Source organism: Cervus canadensis, chromosome 3 (assembly GCF_019320065.1).
Source record: "Cervus canadensis isolate Bull #8, Minnesota chromosome 3, ASM1932006v1, whole genome shotgun sequence".
NCBI lineage: Eukaryota > Metazoa > Chordata > Mammalia > Artiodactyla > Cervidae > Cervus > Cervus canadensis.
Window position 1 is genome coordinate 99,686,535 of NC_057388.1, and position 21,993 is coordinate 99,708,527.

Genomic DNA, 21,993 nt, shown 5'->3' on the forward strand with positions numbered 1-21,993 from the left:
TTTACACAAGGTAGCGTATATGTGTTCTTCCCTTTCTCCCAATTCATCCCCTCATCACCATGTCCACACATCCATTCTCTTATGTCTGTGCCTCTATTTCTTCCCTGCAAATATGTTCATGTACCATTAATGATGGGCTATTTTTATGGTCTTTTTCACTATTGAATTATAAGTTTCTCAAGGACAAGAATTTGTCCTTTCGTCTTTGTATTTCTGAGATGTAGCACAAAGCCTAGTAGATAGTAAGTTCTCAATGTTTATTGAAAGAGTAAAGATTCAGGTCAGTGTGCATTGTCTGAAAGCTTCTTCACAATCTGATATCAACCCGGACTATGAGTTCTTACACATCTTGTAATGCAGGGATGATGCTACTGTATCTTTCCATCCTCACCTTTGTACTGGCATGTGGTAGGTGCCTAATGGGTTTGAAATAAATGAGCTCACTCAACTCTTCAGGTTTAACTCTTCCCTGCTCTACCTCCTGGATTATACAATAGCTCTCTCCAAAATAATTGCCTCTTTCTTTTAATTCTCTGTGCCTTTGCATTTATTTCTCTGCCAGGAGTGACTTGGTTTTCTTTCTGTGCTTGATTAGTGTCTGCAAAGCTTTTAAGATTCAGCCCTTTTCCCCATGAAACCATCTCAGTCTTCTGGAAACATTGATAGGCATTTCCTTCCCTACAATCTCACAACACTTCTGTCTAGCTGTACATAATATGTATCACTCAGATGTTTTGGGCACTCTCTTCCGCCTTTCATTAGCATGTGAATTTCTTAAAAGTAATAACCGTGTCTTTCTCAGTTCAGTAAACCTTGCATCTAGTACAGTATCAGGCAGGAATATAGTAGGTACACAGTGAACCAATATAGACCCCAGTTTTTAGCAAGAATATCTATGATTATTTTAATCAAGAAGAGTTCATGTTTTTAAGGGAGAAATTTTTTTCAATTCAGAAAGGTTTTCAGGTAGTCATGTACACTAATACACCCACAAACAAAATAATAAAGAATATATCCATAAATTTGACTGATTTTCCAAGGTAGAACCAATGTGAAAATAATGTGTTGCTGTAAGAGGATTTAAAAATGAGTTATGGCAGACTCAGATCAAAATGATAAATCTGACATTGCTCTTCAATTTGTTAAGTTCCCAGTATCATTAGCTTAAAGAAGACAAATATAGTGTTCAGACTCTTTGTCAAAGACATCAGGTTTCTGCTAAGGGTATAGGTTTCAAGACTACTATATTGACCTAAAATCTGTCTCCTCTGGTCTAGATTTACGATCCCAACAACAACCGGTATGAAGTTCCAGTCCCTCTCAACATACCCAGCGTTCCATCTGGCACCTCTGAAAGTCAACTCTACACTGTCCTCATTAAGGAGAATCCATTTGGGATTGAGATTCGCCGCAAGAGTACAGGCACTGTTATGTTAGTGGCTCTTAGTCTGATTTGGAATTGATGATCCCCCGTGTCATTGCCAGGCCGGTGTCCTTGGAGATACCCTGCTCAAAGCAATGCACCAGCCATCTCCAGATTCTTGAATAAGTCATTTCCTTCCACAGTCATTCTTCTGAGAAATCTTTAGTGTCCTGGGGGTAATTCCTGAGTCAGTTGCATGTACCTAGGGATTCATTCAACCAATGTTTATGGAGTACCTTCTCCATATTTGGTGGTTATAGAAGATGAGGTCTCTCTTTCTATGACAAAAATAATAAGGAAGTAACAAAAATAATGTAAGTTAAAATATGCAGCGATTTAGATAGTGACAACGCTATGCAGGAAGAATCACAGGGTAATTGATAATTATAGGGAGGTGACTGCTTTTGATACTGTGGTCAGAGTTGATGTCTCCAAGGAAGTGAACTTTAAATAGGACCTTGGGGAGGTGGAGGAGCCTCCCATGTGGAGATGGGAGACGTGGGCAATGTTTCAGACAGATTGAGTAGTCAGTGCACAGGCCATGAAATAGGAGGAAACTTGCCTTTTGAAGGGGAAAAGGTCCAGTGTGGGTGGAGTAGTTTCACAAATAAGGAGGTAAGTGGCAGGAGATGAGGCTGGGGTTTAGGTAGCTTCAGATCAGGAATGGCTTCACAAGATGCTTCAGTGAAAATCACTGAAGAATTGTAAACAGGGGTTGACATGATGTGAGATACTTTAAAAAAATAACTCTGGATGCTGCATAGAAAGTAGACTCTGGTGGGGCAATAGTAGAAACTAGGGCTGCTGTGAAGTGGGGGCAACTGAGAGGATGAAAATGATTGGATCTGGCATTCTGTAAGGACCACTGAAGGGAGGGAATGAGAAAGGAAAGTAGAAGAAAGATGCTGGCTCCTGGACTTGCAGCCCTGGTTGCTGTGATTATCTTAATCGTACAGACTTTATGTTGTGTGTGGGAGTCCACAGCAAATCAAGAGTTCAATTTCCCCGAGACTCCGGCTGCTTGAAGCCATTAGAACAGCCCATTTCTTTTCCAAACATACCCTCTTGTGTTGCAGCTGGGACTCTCAGCTCCTTGGCTTCACCTTCAATGATATGTTCATCCGCATCTCCACGCGCCTCCCCTCCCAGTACCTCTATGGCTTTGGGGAAACTGAGCACACAGCCTTCCGAAGAGACTTGAAATGGAACACGTGGGGGATGTTCTCCCGAGACCAACCCCCGGGGGTAAGGGCAGAGCGCTTGGGATCTGGGTCGCTGCCTCTGTCCACCCACACTGTGTACACGTCACACACAGTGGGTGTTTCCTCTGCCCACTCCCCGCTCAGATGCTCACAGTCTGCTTTGAGACAAGCAGGTTGACTCTCAGGCTTCTTGGTTTCTTATGTGTTTATTTCACAGAGAAGACTGGACACACCTTATTGATCAATTTGTTTTTTTTTCTTCTCAATCTCTCTTTTCAATCTTTGTCCTTTAACCCCCTGCTGTTCTTCCCACGACGCTCTCAGTACAAGAAGAACTCCTATGGTGTCCACCCCTACTACATGGCCCTGGAGGAGGATGGCAGTGCCCACGGGGTGCTCCTACTGAACAGCAATGCCATGGGTAAGGCGACGCTGGCATCGCCTCTGTTTTTGTGACTCAGTCCTTCTCGAGGAACTTCAGAACGTGTTTGATCATGTTGCCCCTGAAGTCAAAATTATTATCTTGTGGACAGTGTTTTCTTTTTTTTTTCTTCATTCTGCTTAGCCTTTCTGTTTATTTCAGTTTAGTAACATGTAGTAATGGGCTTCCCTGGTGGTTCATCAGTAAAAACCCGCCTACCAATGCAGGAGACACAGGTTCGGTCCCTGGGTCGGGAAGATGCCCTGGAGAAAGAAATGACAACCCACGCCAGTAGTCTTGCCTGGAAAATCCCACGGATGGAGGAGCCTGGTGGGCTATAGTCCATGGGGTTGCACAAGAGTCAGTTACAATTTAGCAACTAAACAATAACAAAATGTAGTAATAAGAATTAACTCATTTGGCATAAACCCACTCCATTGTTCTTGCCTGGAGAATCCCAGGGACAGGGGAGCCTTGGTGGGCTACCGTCTATGGGGTCGCACAGAGTCGGACATGACTGAAGTGACTTAGCAGCAGCAGCAGCATTTGGCATAATGTAGGATGGGATAGCAAAATCAAGGGAGTCCCAAGCATCCTAGAGGTTAGTCAGTGCGAGCCATTTATATAATTTGACTTAGTGATGAAGGTGTGGGTCAGAGCACTCACTCTGGGGGTTCAGTTCAGTTCAGTCGCTCAGTCGTGTCCGACTCCTTGCAACCCATGGGCTGCAGTACACCAGGCTTCCCTGTCCATCACCAACTCCCACAGTTTACCCAAACCCATATCCATTGAGTAGGTGATGCCATCCAACCATCTCATCCTCTGTCGTCCCCTTCTCCTCCTGCCTTCAATCTTTCCCAGCATCAGGGTCTTTTCAAATGAGTCAGCTCTTTGCATCAGGTGGCCAAAGTATCAGGGTTTCAGCTTCAACATCAGTCCTTCCAATGAACATTCAGGACTGATTTCCTTTACGACTGAAGGGTTGGATCTCCTTGTAGTCCAAGGGACCCTCTAGAGTCTTCTCCAACACCACAGTTCAAGAGCATCAGGGTGTAAAGAAAATTTGAGTAGTATATTGGAAAGAGGGTGGGGAATCAGGAAGTGGAATTAAAGAGTGTGCTTGTGAAAACTGGAGAAATCTGAATAAGACCCGAATCTGAGTTAATACTATTATATCAACATTGGTTTCCTGGTTTTGATGGCATACAATGGTTATGTAAGAGTCATCACTGGGGGACACTGGGGGAAGTGTCCAAGAAAAGTTTTAGTACTATTTTTGCAGTTTCTTGTAAGTCTTAAACTGTCCTGAAATAAAATCAATAATACCAGTTTTAAAAGAGCAGAAGGACAAAACATATAATAAGGTAATAGGTGCATCAAAGGGAAAAAAATCCAGGCACATGCCCTGAAGACTTTCACTTAACTTTTAAAATTCTGTGTAGGTATAGTACAAATTGCCTTCCCTCAATAGTCTACAATAGAGGCATAGGAAGAAGGAGAAAGTATGAATTTCAGGGGTAATTTCTCACTTGAAGGTTTCCATATTGATTGGTATTTTCTGCATTTCCAGACGTGACCTTCCAGCCCTTGCCTGCCTTGACATACCGTACCACAGGAGGGATTCTGGACTTTTATGTGGTTTTGGGGCCAACTCCAGAGCTTGTGACCCAGCAGTACACTGAGGTAGGAGGGAAATCAGTTGGCTACCCAGTGTTTATACAGCACTTTCTGTAGTTCTTAGGTGATAACTGAAACTGTTGGTCTTTCTGGGTGACAGGTAGGTTATAGAATAATGAACAAATAAATCCATCCCAATAGCTGTTAAATTCATAGCCTCTAAGAGCATTGCAGGGAGAAGGAAACGGCAACCCACTCCAGTGTTCTTGCCTGGAGAATCCCAGGGATGGGGGAGCCTGGTGGGCTGCCGTCTATGGGGTCGCACAGAGTCGGACACGACTGAAGCGACTTAGCAGCAGCAGCCGCAAGAGCACTGTGGAGTAGCAGAAGTAGTAATAGTACCGCTGGTTATAGCTGGCAGTGGCAATGGTAACAGCGGTGATGGTGGTAATAGGGGTGGTGGTGATGGTGGTGATGGTGGTAATAGGGGTGGTGGTGATGGTGGTGATGATGGTGGTGATGATGGTGGTGATGGTGGTGATGATGGTGGTGATGGTGGTAATAGGGGTGGTGGTGATGGTGGTAATAGGGGTGGTGGTGATGGTGGTGATGATGGTGGTGATGGTGGTAATAGGGGTGGTGGTGATGGTGGTGATGATGGTGGAGATGGTGGTGATGGTAGTGGAGATGGTGGAGGCAGTGTGGTGATGGTGATGGCAGTGGTGGTGAAGGTGGTGTGGTGGTGATGGTGGTGATGATGGTGGAGATGGTGGAGGCAGTGTGGTGAGGGTGATGGTAGTGGTAGTGAAGGTGGTGTCGTGATGATGGTGGTAATAGGGGTGGTGGTGATGGTGGTGATGATGGTGGTGATGGTGGTGTTGATGGTGGTGTGGTGATGATGGTGGTGATAGGGGTGGTGATGATGGTGGTGATGGTGGTGTTGATGGTGGTGTTGATGGTGGTGTTGATGGTGGTGATGGTGGTGATGGTGGTGATGATGGTGGAGATAGTGGAGGCAGTGTGGTGAGGGTGATGGCAGTGGTGGTGAAGGTGGTGTGATGATGGTGGTAATAGGGGTGGTGCTGATGGTGGTGATGGGGTGGTGGTGATGGTGGTGATGATAGTGGTGATGGTGGTGATGGTGGTGATGATGGTGGAGATGGTGGAGGTAGTATGGTGAGGGTGACGGTAGTGGTGGTGAAGGTGGTTGGTGGTGATGGTGGTGGTGGTCATTGTGGTGAGGGCGGGGATAGCGGACATGATAACTGTGGCTGCAGAGGTCATCACAGTTGCTTTGGCATCGGCCGCAAACAATGTTATAAAACTTATTGTATGTCGCTGATATATTACTTGCTGCATGTCAGATCACTTTCCACATATTAATTCACTCAGTCTTCACAAAACACTATGAAACAAATACGTTATTATCCTCGATTTACAAGTGAATGAACATGTATAAGAGGTTATTTCGCTTTTGTCCAGAGTCACATAGCCAGCAGAGATTGGATCCTGTAGGGCAACCCAGGCATTTTGTTTCTGAATTTAATGTTCCTAACCAGCAAGCTAGAAATCACTGGAAATAGCAGTAAAATCAGATTTTCAAGAGAGGTCAAGTCTGGCAGGACGATTTCTCCAAGTTATCCTAGTGGCTTTGCATCCTCTTCATTTCTCTCTGAATTTGAGTTTGCCGATTATCTAACTGGGGACACTGGGAAAATATTATTACTTTGTGTACCACTTTAATCCAAATTCTTCTTTTTAAGGACTAAATTTTCTGTTTATTTTCTAGTTGATTGGTCGGCCGGTGATGGTTCCTTACTGGTCCCTGGGGTTTCAGCTGTGTCGCTATGGATACCAGAACGACTCTGAGATCGCCAGCTTGTACGACGCAATGGTGGCTGCACAGATTCCCTATGTATGTCGTCAGCCTGTGGGGTTCTGGCTCTGGGACCTCGTGGGCAACCCTTGTCTCTATGTCTGCATTTGTCTGATTTTTGTCAGACTCTACGAAATTACAAATCATTTTCTCATACAGGATCACACTCAGTCTCACCCCTTCCCAGTGGTTATAATATAAGCAGAGGGGGGGGCAGTGTCATTGTCCCCAACTGGAAGAGTCACAGTGATTTGCCAAAGGAGGAGGGCATTGGGTCAGCTCTAGGGTTCTTTCTACTAGGTCATGCTTCCATTTCTTTCATATGACTTCATGACATCTAGTCAAAAACATCCTTGCTACCATATAAAAGGTGGCCCAAAGAGTAATTTTGCTTCATTAAAAGAAATTGACCCAAATTCAGTCAGACCATTGTGTCTATAGGTATAACCTCAGTTCCGACACTTTGGCAGCACTAAAGCTCAGCGTGCCCCCAGCTTGATCTAATTTTTGGTTGAATGTAGATCTTGGGACTGGTTTCCAGAAGAAATACGTGTGGAGACAAACTTCACCTTTACTTGAAGATGAGTTGTGTTTTAGTCGCTAAGTTATATCTGACTCTTTTGTGACGCCATGAACTGCAGCCCTCCAGGCTCCTCCATCCACAGGGTTTCCCAGGCAAGAATCCTGAAGTGGGTTGCCATTTCCTTCTCCAGGGGATTTCCCTGACAAAAGGGATTCAACCCGCATCTCCTGCTTTGGCAGACTGAGCCATTGATTTTTCTATTAATCAATGTTATTCTCTGAATTTTCTCTTGTTTCCTATTAATGGAAAGTCTAGCATGCAATATTTTATTCTTAATAAGAAAGCTGTGTCTGATTACCCCCAGGATTGCTGTTCCAAAGCAATTACAGATGCTTTTGTTTGTTTTCTTTTTAGTGGATTTACTGTCCATGTTGTGTTAATACTGTGCTAGTACTGTGTTAGTAGGTTATTTTGTCTGAATCTGAACCCCTGATACCTGAGTTGGCTTTCTGGAGGAGATAACCATGTTTGCTCTTTCAGTTCAGTTGAGTTGCTCCGTCATGTCTGACTCTTTGTGACCCCATGGACTGCAGCAGGCTAGGCTTCCCTGTCTGTCACCAACTCCTAGAGCTTGCTCAAACTCATGTCCATCCAACCATCTCATCCTCTGTTCGCTCCTTATTCTGGTCCTTTACAAAGCACTCTCATCGATTTTTTTCATGTATCTCCACAGACAAAATTGTGGAGGTCGACATTATCATTCTGCTTTTTGCTAATTTATTTATTTATTTATTTTCTATTTTGACTACTAAAAGTTTGAGAATTAGGTGACTTTTCCAGAACCTAATACCTAGCAAATAACAGAGGTGGGATTTGAAAGAATCAAGAAGAAGCCGTCTGAACTTTACCCCTGGTTACTGGACCATTGTTCTCATGTGGACCTGAGCTTGTATAAGCTTACTCTGTCTTCTTCCAGGATGTGCAGTACTCAGACATTGACTACATGGAGCGGCAGCTGGACTTCACCCTTGACGTTGAGTTTGAGGGGTTTCCAGCTCTGATTACTCGCATGAAGGCCGACGGGATGCGGGTCATCATCATTCTGGTTAGTTGCTATGTGACTGGGTGGAGTCTGTTTTGAAGACTGAATGGACTTTGGTGGAGAAAGCTTCATCCCTGTGTTTTTTTCCATGCTATGAGTAGAGAAATTGAGGTTCAATATGGAAAGTGTATTTCCCTGGGTTCACAGAAGCTCTATAGCATGGGTGGAAGCCATGCCTCCTCTTTGGAGGAATTCTCCTTTTCCCTACCCTGAGTCATTCTCTGGCTTTGGTTTCATCATCTGACCTGTGCTTTGATTTTAGGACCCAGCCATTTCTGGCAACGAGACCAAGCCCTATCTGCCATTCACACGGGGTGTAGAGGACGATGTCTTCATCAAAGACCCGAGTGATGGGAGCATTGTCTGGGGAAAGGTATGCCCTGAGCAGTGATTCACTAATCCCCACACTGTTAGTGTGTTTGTACGTTTCTTTCTTTTTTCCATTTGGACTTGGAGGTCAGAAGTTCTCATATTCTCTATTGGTATTTGTCACCACTGTTAAGGAATTTTAAAGGAATGTGTGTGTACATTGTGTGATCCACTTTTCTCTAGATCAGTCCTACAGGAAAATCAAAGTACTATCGCCCATAGAACAAGGTTTATAGTTTCTTGTGTGTGTAACCCCTCAGCCCAGTCCAACTCTTTGTGACCCCATGGACTGTAGCCCACCAGGCTCCTCCACCCATGGGATTTTTCATGAAAGAATACTGGAGTGGGTTGCCATTTTCTTCCTCCAGGGGATTTTCCCAACCCAAGGATTGAACCTGTGTCTTCTATGTCTCTTGCATTGCTGGTGGATTCTTTACCACTAGCACCACCTGGAAAGCCCTATAGTTTCTTAGGAAATGCTATATAAGAGAAATTATCTAGTGCATTGCTTTGAAACATGTTTTTCTTCACAGGTCTGGCCTGATTTTCCTGATGTGGTAATAAACAGTTCTCTAGACTGGGACAGCCAAGTGGAGGTAAGGGGCTTGTGTGGATGTGGGGGATCAGGGATGCCAGGAAGGTGCCATCACGCTTAGGATACTGGACATCCCTGTGCCGTGAGCGTGGGCGAGATGAGGAAACTCACATAGCGAACGTGTCCTGTGCATTTGTCTTGTGCCAATCGCTTTGCATGCAATATTTTACCCCAGTTGGGGGATAGTTATTTATATGCTTTGCATAACTAAGACTCAGAGATCTTAAATTACTTGTGTCCATGGTTTCAAGTGACAGAGTAATGATTTCCACTCCATGACTTTCAGATTACAAACATCCAGAAAATTTCCGCCGAATGAAACCTCTAAGAAACACTGTCTTTTGCCTGAATTAGTATATTTATTGTTGCTTTTTCAGTTTTTGCTTTGAGTATCCTTTTCAAGCAGTCTCTCACCCCTGTCTTTACTGATTGGGTATTTTTCTCTGCACATCTTTTTGTGGGTAGGCTTCTCCATCTTCACTCTTATAAATCCCTCCGTCTTTCCTTGGGTTTCTCAGCTTTGATCTTTTTTCCTTTATTTTGCTGCTCTGGGTCTTTGTTGCCGCACGTAGGCTTTCTCTAGTTGTGAGTGGGGTCTACTCTAGCTGTGGCGCACAAGCTTCTCACTACAGTGGCTGCTCTTGTTGCAAAGCATGGGCTCTAGGCATGTGGCCTTCAGTAGTTGTGACACGCAGGTTTAGCTACTCTGCAGCATGTGGGATCTTCCAAGACCAGGGATCAAACCTGTGTCCCCTGCATTGGCAAGCAGATTCTCAACCACTGGACCACCAGGGAAGTCCCTCAACTCTAATCTTATCTCCAAGTTCCTAAAGAAAGTGAAAGTGAAAATGAAGTCGCTCAGTCGTGTCCGACTCTTTGCGACCCCATGGACTAATGTAGCCCACCAGGCTCCTCCGTCCATGGGATTCTCCAGGCAAGAATACTGGAGTGGGTTGCCATTTCCTTCTCCAGGGGATCTTCCCAACCCAGGGATCGAACCCAGGTCTCCCGCATTTCGGGCAGACGCTTTAACCTCTGAGCCACCAGGGAAGCCCCAGTTTCTAGCCGTAGGTTAAAATTTGCTCTCTCCCAGGAACAGGTTCTCACTTACCATGGATCTCAGATGAGGATCCAAGGGAGAGAATCTAGCTTCCTACAATCTCTGTTGTTTCTCACAGAAGATTACTTGAAGATTGGTGGTCCAGGTAGGCCGCATGGACATAGGAGTCTGCCAGAGAAGTTCAGGGTCATGGGATCCTTGACTTTTACATATTTATTTTAGTTTTTTGTTTTTTCCTCCAGCTTAACTGAGGTATAATTGATAAATAAAATTGTATATATATAAAGTATACAATGTGATCATTTTATATACATGTATATCATGAAATGATTATCAGAATCAGGTTAATTAACACATCCACCATTTCAGATAGTTGCCATTTGTGTATGTATGTGGGGAGAATCTACTCTCTTAGCATCTTTTAAGTATACAATACAGTATTATTAGCTATAATCACTGCATTGGATATCAGGTCCAGGAACTCATTCATCTGATAAATGAAGGCTTGCAACCTTTGATCAGCATCTCCTCATTTCCCCACCTCCTGGCAGCTGGTAATCACTATTCTACTCTCTGTTTCTATGAGTTCAACTTATTTTTCTCAGATTCCACATATGTGAGATCATGACAGTGTTTGTTTTTCTATATCTGGCTTATTTCACTTAGAATAATGCCTTCTAGGTTTATCCATAATAATGCCTTCTATGTTATTGCAAATGGCAAGTCTTCTTTCTTTATCATAGCTGAATAACATTCCAGTGTATACACACACACACACACACACACACACACACCCCACGTGTTCTTTATCCACTCATCTGTGGGCAGACACCTAAGTTTTTTCAACATCTTGGCTATTGTGAATAATGCTTCAGTGAATATGGGACATATCTCTTCAAGACACTAATTTTGCTTCCTTTAGGATATATACCCAGAAGTAGGATTGCTGGATCACTTGGTAGTTCTATTTTTAATTTTTTGAGGGAACTCCATAGTATTTTCGTAATGGCTATACCAGTTTGTATTCTTACTGACAGTGCCCAAGGAGTCCCTTTTCTTCACATGCTTGCCAACACTTGTTGTCTATCATCTTTTTCATAAAAGCTTTAGAAACAGCTTATCATTGTGGTTTTGATTTGCATTTCCTTAATGATTAGTGATATTAAGAACTTTTTCATGTATCTGTTGGACATTTGTAGGCCTTCTCTGCAAATATGTCTGTTTAGGTCCTTTGTCCATTTTTAAATCAATTTATTTGTGGGTTATTTTTCTTGCTTTTGAGTTTTATAGCTTCCATATGTATTTAAAATATTAACTCATTGGGTATTTTCCTTTTAAATATTTTCTCCTGTTCTGTAGGCTGCCTTTTCATTTTGTTGATTGTTTTTTGTGGAGAAGCTTTTTCGTTTGATGTATTCTCACTTAATTTTCTTTTGTTGCTAGCGCTTTTGGTATCATCAAATCCAAAATCTCACTGCCAACACCAGTGTCGAGGAACTTTTTCCTGTGTTTTCTTCTAGAAGTTTTATGGTTTCAGGTCTTACTTTTGAATCTTTAATTCATTTTGAATTAAGTTTTATAGCAGTATAAGATAGGAGTTCAGTTTCATTCTTTTTTAATTTTTTTGGCTGTGCTGGGCCTTTGTTGCTGCACAGGCTTTTCTCTAGTTGGGACAAGTGGGGGCCACTCTCTAGTTGTGATGCTCGGGTTTCTCATTGTGATGACTTCCCTTGTTGTGGAGCATGGGCTCTAGGCACGCCGGCTTCAGTAACTGCGGTTCCTGAGCTTTAGAGTATAGCTTCTAAAGTTGTTACATACGGTCTTAGTTGCTCCTAGGCAAGTGGATCCTCCTGGATCAGGGATGAAACCCCTGTCTTCCACACTGGCAGGCAGATTCTTTACCACTGAGCCACAAGGGAAGCCCCAGTTCCATTGTTTTCATGTGGATATCCACGTTTTTCTTTTCTCTCTCTTATTTTGCCCACTCCACCCAGCTTGGAGGATCTTAGTTCCCTAATCAGGGATTGAATCCAGGCTCCCAGCAGTGGAAGCATGGAGTCTTAACCACTGGACCACCAGAGAATTCCCTTCATGTTTTTCTAACACTGTTAATAGAAGACTGTTCTTTCCCCATTTATGTTTCTTGCATTCTTGTAGAAGATTAATTGACTGCATATGCATGGGTTTATTTCTGGGCTTTCTCTTCCATTCCACTGATCAATGTGTCTATTTTTATATACCAGTTGTTGTTATTGTTTACCTGCTAAGAAATGGGGCCAGGTGGCTACATCATGGATTGAGGATGAGGGGAAATAGCATTGCAGAAGCAATGAAGCAAGAGTGGAACACAGACGGGAGTGAGGTGGAACCAGGACCTTGGAGAACAACAGAGTTTTCTTCATTTCATGGGCAAGGGTCAGAGCACCTTTTAGTGGGATTCATAAACCAAAGTGGTCAAATTGCTCACTTGTGTCTCACCTGGGATTCGGTTGTCCCTCGGACGTGACTGGCATTGACTCTGTCTACTCTAATCCTCTGCTTCCCTCCTCTGCCCCATGTTTCTAACCCTGCCTCAGCTGCAGCTCTCTGTTTCCAGTGAAAGCTTGTTTTGTTGTTTCTATATTTCCACCTCCGTTTTCTAACAAAAAAGGCCTTCTTGACATGCTTCCCCTTCATAAGATGCTCAGTGATGTGACTCAACACCTTGACGTTCTCTGTGAGCTGGATCCCTGTGTGCTGATCCATTTTTTTTTCCTTCCTGTTCCTTGTGGTGTTTTATCTAGACATTGGTTTTTAACTTGCCTATTATCTGTTGTGTACCAGAACTGGAGGTTCCCTAGTCCAAGTCCTCTTTCTGTTGTTCCCACACCACCCACACCCTTGTCACCAGCATTATTTAGCTTTTAACTCTTGAAATGCACTGATGAACACAGAAGAACCGATTTACTAAGACATACAAAGGACCAGAAAGGTCCATAACAAGCATCATAGTTATGTATAAATTTATGAAGATTTCCTGTTGTTAAGTGGAATGAATTCACAATTATGCAGTTTCTAAGCTCAGCATGGTGGGGGAAATACAAAGGTCAACAAGGGCCTTCCTCTCCAAAGGGTTATAGTTCTAGAGTTATACCTTGGTCCATTTTCCAGGTTAAAATAAAGACATTGTTTTTATCATTTGAAAAAGATAACAGAAAGGGGAGTTGAAACTTTCTCTTTAAGTTCTTCTAATTTAGTTGACACACAATTAATTCTTCTTCATAGAATTAGGATAAGAATTACATGAAATAATGTAGATATTTAAAGCCTAGGTCATGCAATAAGTATTTGACACTGTACTTTTCAAGTGACTCTGAAACCATAGAAAACCCAGATACATATCAGTTAGATAGTTTAATGTAATAAAATACAACCTTACCTCTTACCCCCTTTTCCTCCTGAGAATGAAATAGGGGAGAATCACCTGGTTGTTTCTTTCCAACCTGTTGACAATGCATCTGCTCTCTGCCCGCTTCAAGCTGCAGTCTCCCTGGCTCATGCTTTGTCTTTGAGGAGAGCTTAGGAAACTTCAGGACAGAGGTTGAGGGGTGGGTATCTAGCAGATGAAATAGTGAGTCCAGGGTGTTGGTAGCTACCATTTGTGTTGATACAAAGAGGAAAACAGTCCATGAATGCTTTCCAGGTGATAAGAAGGGGTTTCATTTGTGCTCATTCCTATTCTTTGCATTCACTGTATTTCAGATAAGTTAAGAACATTCCTTAAGCTCTGTTTGGATTAACTATCACCACACAGAACAGGTTTTGTAAGTTAAGCTTTCAGGAAATACCAATTTTCTGTCTAATGTATTTATTTGGGACAAATAAATTGTATTTCCTCCTTACAGAAATACCGGGCATTTGTGGCCTTTCCAGACTTTTTCCGTAATTCAACCATCGCATGGTGGAAGACGGAGTTGACAGAACTGTACACCAATCCACGGGAACCAGAGAAGAGCTTGAAGTTCGATGGCTTATGGATTGTAAGTGTGCACGTTTGTGTCTGTGTACATGGGGACAGTTGTGTTTCTCTCTCTGCGTGCCTCAGCATATGTATCCCTGACCTTTAATCTGAAGAGGTAATAGTCATCCAGGAAAGACTTTGAACGTATCAGACTGCAGCTCTTCCAGTCAGGACCGGCCCACTCTGATACTCCTTTTACCTTGTACCTTGTCTGAAGTTCTGGCTATAAAAGTCCAAGGTGATAACCAGGAATTCCTTGGAACCGAGCCTACCTCACACCCTCAGAGTTTTTTCAAATCCTCTAGCCAGTCATTCTATAGGGCTTCCCTGATCTTTCTCAAGCTGGATTTGATGAATCTTCCCTGGGCTGGTACCTTTGAAACTACTGGATGGTGAACAATGTACTCTCTGCTTCCCTGTCTCTGGGTTGACAGGATGTAGCTCTTTTTAAAAGTAAAGTATTTCTGGGTTTGATATTTCTAGGATATGAATGAACCAGCGAGCTTTGTGAATGGAGCAGTCCCTCCAGGCTGCAAGGATGCCACTCTGAACCACCCTCCCTATATGCCACGTGAGGACCCTTGGCCTTCTCTACTGGCAGCTTCATGGGAACAGGGAGTGAGCCCCGCAAGAACCCAGCAACCTGGCATTTTCCCTGATGCGCGGGGACATCCTGACTGATGCTCTGTTTTGCAGAGGGGTTGGGGGGGGCGGCAAGGTAACAAGTCCATTCCTGAGAACTTTACCCAGTTGGGTGTGGGCAAGTTATTGGCCCCGTTGAGTGAATTTCTCAGTTACTTAACAGTGGTCGTGTCTCCAACAGACTCTATAGCTCAGGGTCTTAGTTTCGTAGGTTCGTGTGAGTCCCTCCCCAGGAATTTGTTATGTCATCAGTGGGTGGACAGTAACAGCTTCTCCTTACCATGGAGTCAGTGACTTTGGCATTGTACTTGTGTTCATGTCTTGGATCCAATTATTATTTTCTCTATGAGCCGTATGACCTTCAGCAGATGACTTGCTCTTTCCAAATCTCAGTTTTTTAAACTGTAAAAGGAGGATCATGATATCTTCTTCAAAGAATCATGATAAGAATTATATGAAATAATGTACACGCTAGAAGCTTGGTTGGAGCCTGTCCGTGTTTGACAGCTGTGTTCTCCGCACGCCACTGCTTTCTCTTCCGGGGTCCTGGGGGCTGAAAACACCTGCAGGTGCCACTGTAACTAAGAACCAGGCACATTGCCAGGACGCTGGGGAGACGAGGGACCCATGCAGAGGTCAGCTTAGCCTTAAGAGCCAGACACTGCCTTGCTTCAATCCCATGAAGCGAGGTCAAGGCTAAACAGGATCAGGCAGGGATCAATGTCACATCACTAGATCTTTCTCCTCAGATCTGGAGTCCAGGGACCAGGGCCTGAGCAGCAAGACCATGTGCATGGAGAGCCAGCAGGTCCTGCCTGACGGTTCACCGGTGCGCCACTACGACGTGCACAGCCTCTACGGGTGGGCCCAGACCAGACCCACATACGAGTGAGTCATCATCACCCTTCTCCAGCTGGGACAGCCTGGGACTGGGGAAGCTACCCTGCTCCTCCTTTCATTCCCTCTTTCGAGAGTTCAGTCAGTCAGTCGTGTCCGACTCGTTGCGACCCCATGGACTGCAGCACACTAGGCTTCCCTGTCCATCACCAGCTCCTGGAGTCTACTCAAACTCATGTCCATTGCATCAGTGATGCCATCCAACCATCTCATCCTCTGTCATCCCCTTCTCCTCCTGCCTTCAATCTTTTCAGAATCAGGGTCTTTACCAATGAGTCGGTTCTTCACATCAAGAGTTGGGTAGCTTTTAATTATAGCTCTATAGCAATTCTCACTTACTGGGTTGGCCATGAAGTTTGGGGTTTTCTGTAATATCATATAGAGAAACCCCAATGGACACTTTCACCAACCCAGCATTAAACACTCATGAGCATGGAGCCACATCCTGTGATCCTAGTGAGGAGGACAGATTTAAATAAGAGCTGGTCGTGCTGGTGAAAGGCCAATAGTCCTCATGGAGGAAGCACACACGGAGACACAGGCAATCATCACAGGGTGCAGATGATGCTATAGTAACTTTAGCTATTAGAAGGGAACACAGAGGACTGGATATCTCTTTCCTTGACTTCAGAAGTGACTCATCTCTATTTGGATTTATTTATTTATTTTGTCATTCCTGTTGGCTAGCCAGCTGGTGTCCTACTGGATTATCCCTGCCTCATTTTGTGTGCTCAAGTCCATGCTTAATAAGAATTATCCTAAGGAAAGCCTTATACAAGAATTCACCTTCTTCTTTCCCCACTATATTAAACTGAGTATTGAGTAAATAGATAGCAAGATTCAGTGACTAGCTATTATTTGTAGGTGATCCAGTGAGTCTATTACATTCTGTAGTTTTTATAAAACTTTGTAAAATACCATATAAAGACACAGGTTTTAATGTTATCTTCATCACCAGGAATCAGTCAATTGGGACCTCATGACCCAGTTTTCCATATTCCTTTCTGGGACACATGAGCTGCTTTGTCCTTGAGTCATAGGCTCAGGAGCTCTGGGACTTTCCTCCCCTGCTCTGCCCTAAGTCACCCCCTTGTCCCCTTCCGAGCAGAGCCGTGCAGGAGGTGACAGGACAGCGAGGGATCGTCATCACTCGCTCCACTTTCCCCTCTTCTGGCCGCTGGGGAGGACACTGGCTGGGCGACAACACGGCCGCGTGGGACCAGCTGAAGAAGTCAATCATTGGTGTGTGGGCTGCTGGCGGGAGAGGAGTCAGGATCTTGGATCAAGGATTCTCTGGGGAGGGAGGAGGAGGCAGGTCATGAGTGTCTTGTCTGACCCAGCCATGGTTCTCTTGCAGGCATGATGGAGTTTAGTCTTTTTGGCATATCCTACGTAAGTGTCCTTTTTTGTTCTTTTTAGAAAAGAAGTGTTTATTTATCTATCTGGCTGCCTTGGGTCTTAGTTGCGGCATGTGGTATCTCTCACTGCAGCACTCTGATGCAGTAGTTGCGGCATGTGGGCTTAGTTATTCCGTAGCTTGTGGGATTTTAGTTCCCCGAGCAGGGGTTGAACCCTTGTCACCTGCATTGCAAGGGGGACTGTAACCACTGGACCACCAGGGAAGTCCCTGTGGTGTCCTCTGGGTCGCTCCTAATCATAATGCAGATGGCAACATCTTTCAGAAATCATTAACTGGCCCATTTTGTTCTATCTTGTTTCAGACAGGAGCAGATATTTGTGGATTCTTTCAAGATGCTGAATATGAAATGTGTGCTCGCTGGATGCAACTAGGGGCCTTCTACCCCTTCGCAAGAAATCACAACACCATTGGGACCAGGGTAGGACATTAAGCTCAGAGCTCAAAAGTTTTGTGTTGCCAGGAACACAGATTCCCATTTGAACTACAAGTAATGTACAGGCTTCCCAGATGATGCAGTGGTAAAGACTCTGCCTGCCAATACACGAGATGCAGGAGACCAAAGTTTGATTCCTGGGTCGGGAAGATCCCCTGGAAAAGGAAATGGCAACCCACTCCAGTATCTCGCCTGGAAAATTCCATGGACAGAAGAGCTTGGCAAGCTATAGTCCATAGGGTCACAAAGAGTCAAACATGACTGAGCATATAGCACACGAAGTTGTTTATATTCCCCAAGGACATCTTATAAACCATTAAACCCTTATGTTCCTTTTAAAAAAAGCTTGAAATATATTATGAAATTATTACCACAGTAGGATCCGTTAACACCTCAATCACCTCACGTAATTACCATTCCTTTTTTGTGGTGAGAACATTTAACATCTATACTCTTAGCAACCTTCAAGTTTATAATACAGTGTTGTTGTTTAGTCACTAAGTAATGTCTAACTGTGTGACCGCATGGACTATAGCCTGCCAGGCTCCTCTGTCCATGGGATTTCCCAGGCAAGAATACTGGAGTGGGTTGCCACTTCCTCCTTCAGGGGATCTTCCTGACCCAGGGACTGACCCCATGTCTCCTGCAATGGCAGGCTAATTCTTTGACCACTAAGTTATCAGGGAAGCCCTTATTATATAGTATTGTTAACTATGTATAAAACTAAGTATTGAGCAAACGCTGGAAGATAGTGAAGGACAGGGTAGAGGACAGGGAAATCTGGGGTGTGGCAGTCCTTGGGGTCTCAAAGAATTGGACACGACTTAGTAATTGAACAACAACAGTCATTAGCTATAGGCACCATGCTGCACATTTAATCACCAGAAATATTTAACTTCTTCTTTTTAATTTTTATTTATTTTTTTTTTCAGAAATATTTAACTTCTAACAAGAAGTTTTTATACTTTGACTGACAATCCATCTCTGTCCATCCTGCAATCTGAATTAAAAATGGGCAGAGGAACCGAATAGACAGTTTTCCAAAAAAAGATATACAAATAGCCAACAGATACGTAAAAGAATCTTCACATTTCAACGAATCATATTCCTCAATGTTCTTCAGATTATTCTTTTGATTTGGGCATTGTACCAGATATGCACCCCTGCCCCCAGCCCAATTTCTTATAAGAAAGTTTTTCAACTGTCCTGGGGAGGCTTCAGTGATTTCTTTCAGTCTATAAACAGAATATGTTTATATTCTCTGAGCCTCATCTATAGTCATTGTTGGTTTAGGCGTGTGTGACCTTCATTTGGACTAACAGTTCAGTGACCTCTTTAAGTCCCCTATGTCCCTTCAGCACTGAACACTCCTTTTTTCTCCTTAGAGGCAAGACCCTGTGTCCTGGAATTCTACCTTCGTGACAATCTCCAAGAGCGTCCTGGAGACCAGATATGCCCTGTTGCCGTATTTCTACACCCTGATGCACAAAGCCAGCACGGAGGGCAGCACCGTCGTACGGCCTCTTCTCCATGAGTGAGTGTCCAGCCAGGGTCCCAGGGACTGCGACAATTTCCTTCTCTATAGTAGCTGTTGCAGAATTCTTCCAAATTAAAGACGTGACTGTCTTTGCCCAGAGCTCTCTAGGCACAGACCATACATTATGGCTCTTTTAAGCATGGTGTCTGTCACACCTTCACTCTTAGATAAAAGGCTACTGAATATTTTTAAAAATTCAACATGATAGGCAATACAACATAGAATAATTTCTTTCTAATTTGGGCATTTGTAGTAACTCACATCATAAAAGAAGGTATGCCAGGGGATATCTGAGGAATGAAGGCCATTCTTGCACTGAAGGTTAAGACGTTGGAGATGTTGATAGGGGAGAACATGTCTAAACCCAACTATTTCTGGGTTTGAAGAACATGGCATGTAGAAAGTGAATATGTATCTGATTAAGGTAGATCTAGGGAAAGAATAAAGATGGCATAGAATGCAGCTGGATTTCCAACTTAGGTCTGAATTTGAGGAGTTTCTTCAAGGCCTTGACCTGGAATCCTGTAGAGGGGTCCTAACTGTGATACCTTGGTTTCCCTCCCCAGATTTGTGTCAGACCGGGTGACCTGGGATGTAGACAGTCAGTTCCTGCTGGGCCCAGCCTTCCTGGTCAGCCCTGTCCTGGAGGCTGTGAGTATGGAGGCCTCTGATGATCCCACCTGTGAGGCCAGAGACTAGTTAAAGAGAAGAGGCCTCATCAGATTGGGGTCCTGAGACGCACTTTCTTATTCTTTGTCTACCTTTGTCTCTTCTTCCCCCTCTGATCTGAAGTCCTTCACTTAGATGTTCCAGTCTTCAGCTCCCTCATCTTTAAAATATCAAGTTCTGATTCACTGAACAGTTGAAAAGGAAAAAACCCTCTGTTACACTTTAGGATATAATAATTTCTTCTTTAATTGCAATGAGTAGGAATCAGGTGGGGGCAGTACTGTTAATACAAAGAAATCCTTCCTATCTTCTGTCACTGTTAGAGAGAAACTTTTCAGAAGAATTTTTTGCAGCCAATGTGTATAAGGTCATCACTGGCCAGCCCTTCCCTTCCTCCAAAAGAGGTCCTCAGGCAGCCATTTCTTTACTTCTTTTATCGATGATTAGGCTTCTGATTAAAATGTCAGTTAACTGGATTTTCTCCAAAACTTATTGCACTAATCATAATTTCTAAAGTATTAATGCCCATAAACCTGCAACTTTTCTTTTTTCTTTTTTTCTGCTCTAGACCTAACCTCAGTTTGTCTCTTTGAAGAGGGTATGGAATAAGCCTATAGGCAAATGATTATTTTTTTTTCCCTCTGTAAGTTCCGGATCCCAGAGGGTTTTACAGAAGCCACCACTTTTGGTTAGGCAAATCTCCCAGTTTGAGAAGAGGGCAGGAAAGGAAGCTGTTCCCAACACTGGTGACCTCCAGAGAGGACAGGTCTGTGGGTCCAAGGCCATTGCTATAGTTTTGGCTCCTCTGCTATGCAAATGGGTTATTCTGCCCTCTATAGCTGAGCCTACTGCACTCACACCTTATTTTTGTTTAATTTTAGAATGCCAGAGATGTCACTGCATATTTCCCTAGAGCCCGTTGGTATGATTACTACACGGTAAGTTTTTCTGATTGCCTCTGTACAACCTGGGAAAATGACAGCACTCACAGTCTTCAGACTCTGACAGACCTCAGGTCAAATTCTGTCTCTGTAGCCCACTTGTTGTGTGGTCTTGAATGAGTCACTTGTAACCTTATGGCCTCCGTTTTCTCACTTCCACATGGGAAAAGACCACTTTCCTCACAGAGTTGTTGTGAAATGCATAAAGTCATCTCCTGTAGTACCTGGATTTTTGTGGGTGTTCTTTATTTGTTAGTTTGTCTCTTTCCTTATACCACCACTTTTCACAGTGCTGTATAATGGCAGACACTAGGAAAATGCTTGAAGTTGTGCTGGAAACTATGGTTTTTATTTATATCCTCCCTCTTAGACTGGAAGTTCATAAGTATTAGGAGCCTTTTCCTCTCTGTCTTTTTGAATACCTCCTTTTATAGTAGAGATGCCCAAAGAGTTGTTGACTGTACTTTCTAAGGTAAGCAAGGTCCTTGAAAGATACATAGAAGTGTGAGGCCTGACTCCTGTGAGCTGGTATAACGTAAATGCATTTAGAAATGGGGAAGGAACACAACCTTCTCCATCATACAACTTTTCCAGGCTAATCTGAACCCCAGAGACTCAGCTGGGGAAACAGAGTCTTCCACAGAAGCTTCAGTGGGGATACAGAGAAGCTTTTGCTGGGATACAGAGAAGTCAGAATTTGATTCTTTTCTTCTTTTTGGTAGATTTTTTAGGGTTTTGTAAATAGGTATAATATGACAGATCAATATGTCATCATCTTTTTTCAGAAATGTTTTTGATTGTTATTTTTTTATATTCTCCCAGTTTGCATTAAAATAATATTGTCAATTCAGAAAATAAAAGCAAACCGGAACTAACATATATTAGATAGCATATCACTATCTATTATATGCTAACTGTATAATTAATACCTTCTTCATTATATAATTATATATTAGTAACCATATATAATTGTTATTTAATTATATAATTAATATGTATATCACTATTTATTATGTCAATTATATAATATATACCAATTAATTATATAACTATGTATATGTTAATGTATATCTGGGAAGAAATGATAATGTTACAGATTTATTCCTAGAGTGTATATATTTTACCAAAAAAGTTCAAGAATGTTTCATAGCAGCATTATTTGTAAAAGAGCAAAAAACTGGAAATAAGCCAAATGTCCATCAACAGTAAAATGGATAAGTAGATTGTATTCTGTGGGAGGGGGAATCAGGATGGGGAATACATGTA

General features: G+C 43.2%; 1 protein-coding gene across 3 annotated transcripts in view; it reads left to right on the forward strand.

Annotated features, from left to right (window-relative positions):
• Positions 1 to 21,993, forward strand: part of MGAM (maltase-glucoamylase) — a 199,588-nt gene that overhangs the window by 63,163 nt on the left and 114,432 nt on the right. For all 3 annotated transcript variants that reach the window (XM_043463909.1, XM_043463910.1, XM_043463908.1), the window contains exons 27-43: positions 1,278 to 1,432; positions 2,500 to 2,668; positions 2,950 to 3,046; positions 4,617 to 4,729; positions 6,453 to 6,578; positions 8,039 to 8,167; positions 8,427 to 8,537; positions 9,067 to 9,129; positions 14,073 to 14,207; positions 14,672 to 14,759; positions 15,580 to 15,718; positions 16,836 to 16,969; positions 17,085 to 17,119; positions 17,449 to 17,565; positions 18,966 to 19,114; positions 19,684 to 19,768; positions 20,668 to 20,724. In XM_043463909.1, the coding sequence (XP_043319844.1) occupies positions 1,278 to 1,432; positions 2,500 to 2,668; positions 2,950 to 3,046; positions 4,617 to 4,729; positions 6,453 to 6,578; positions 8,039 to 8,167; positions 8,427 to 8,537; positions 9,067 to 9,129; positions 14,073 to 14,207; positions 14,672 to 14,759; positions 15,580 to 15,718; positions 16,836 to 16,969; positions 17,085 to 17,119; positions 17,449 to 17,565; positions 18,966 to 19,114; positions 19,684 to 19,768; positions 20,668 to 20,724 (1,902 nt within the window). The remainder of the gene's footprint in view (positions 1 to 1,277; positions 1,433 to 2,499; positions 2,669 to 2,949; positions 3,047 to 4,616; positions 4,730 to 6,452; positions 6,579 to 8,038; positions 8,168 to 8,426; positions 8,538 to 9,066; positions 9,130 to 14,072; positions 14,208 to 14,671; positions 14,760 to 15,579; positions 15,719 to 16,835; positions 16,970 to 17,084; positions 17,120 to 17,448; positions 17,566 to 18,965; positions 19,115 to 19,683; positions 19,769 to 20,667; positions 20,725 to 21,993) is intronic.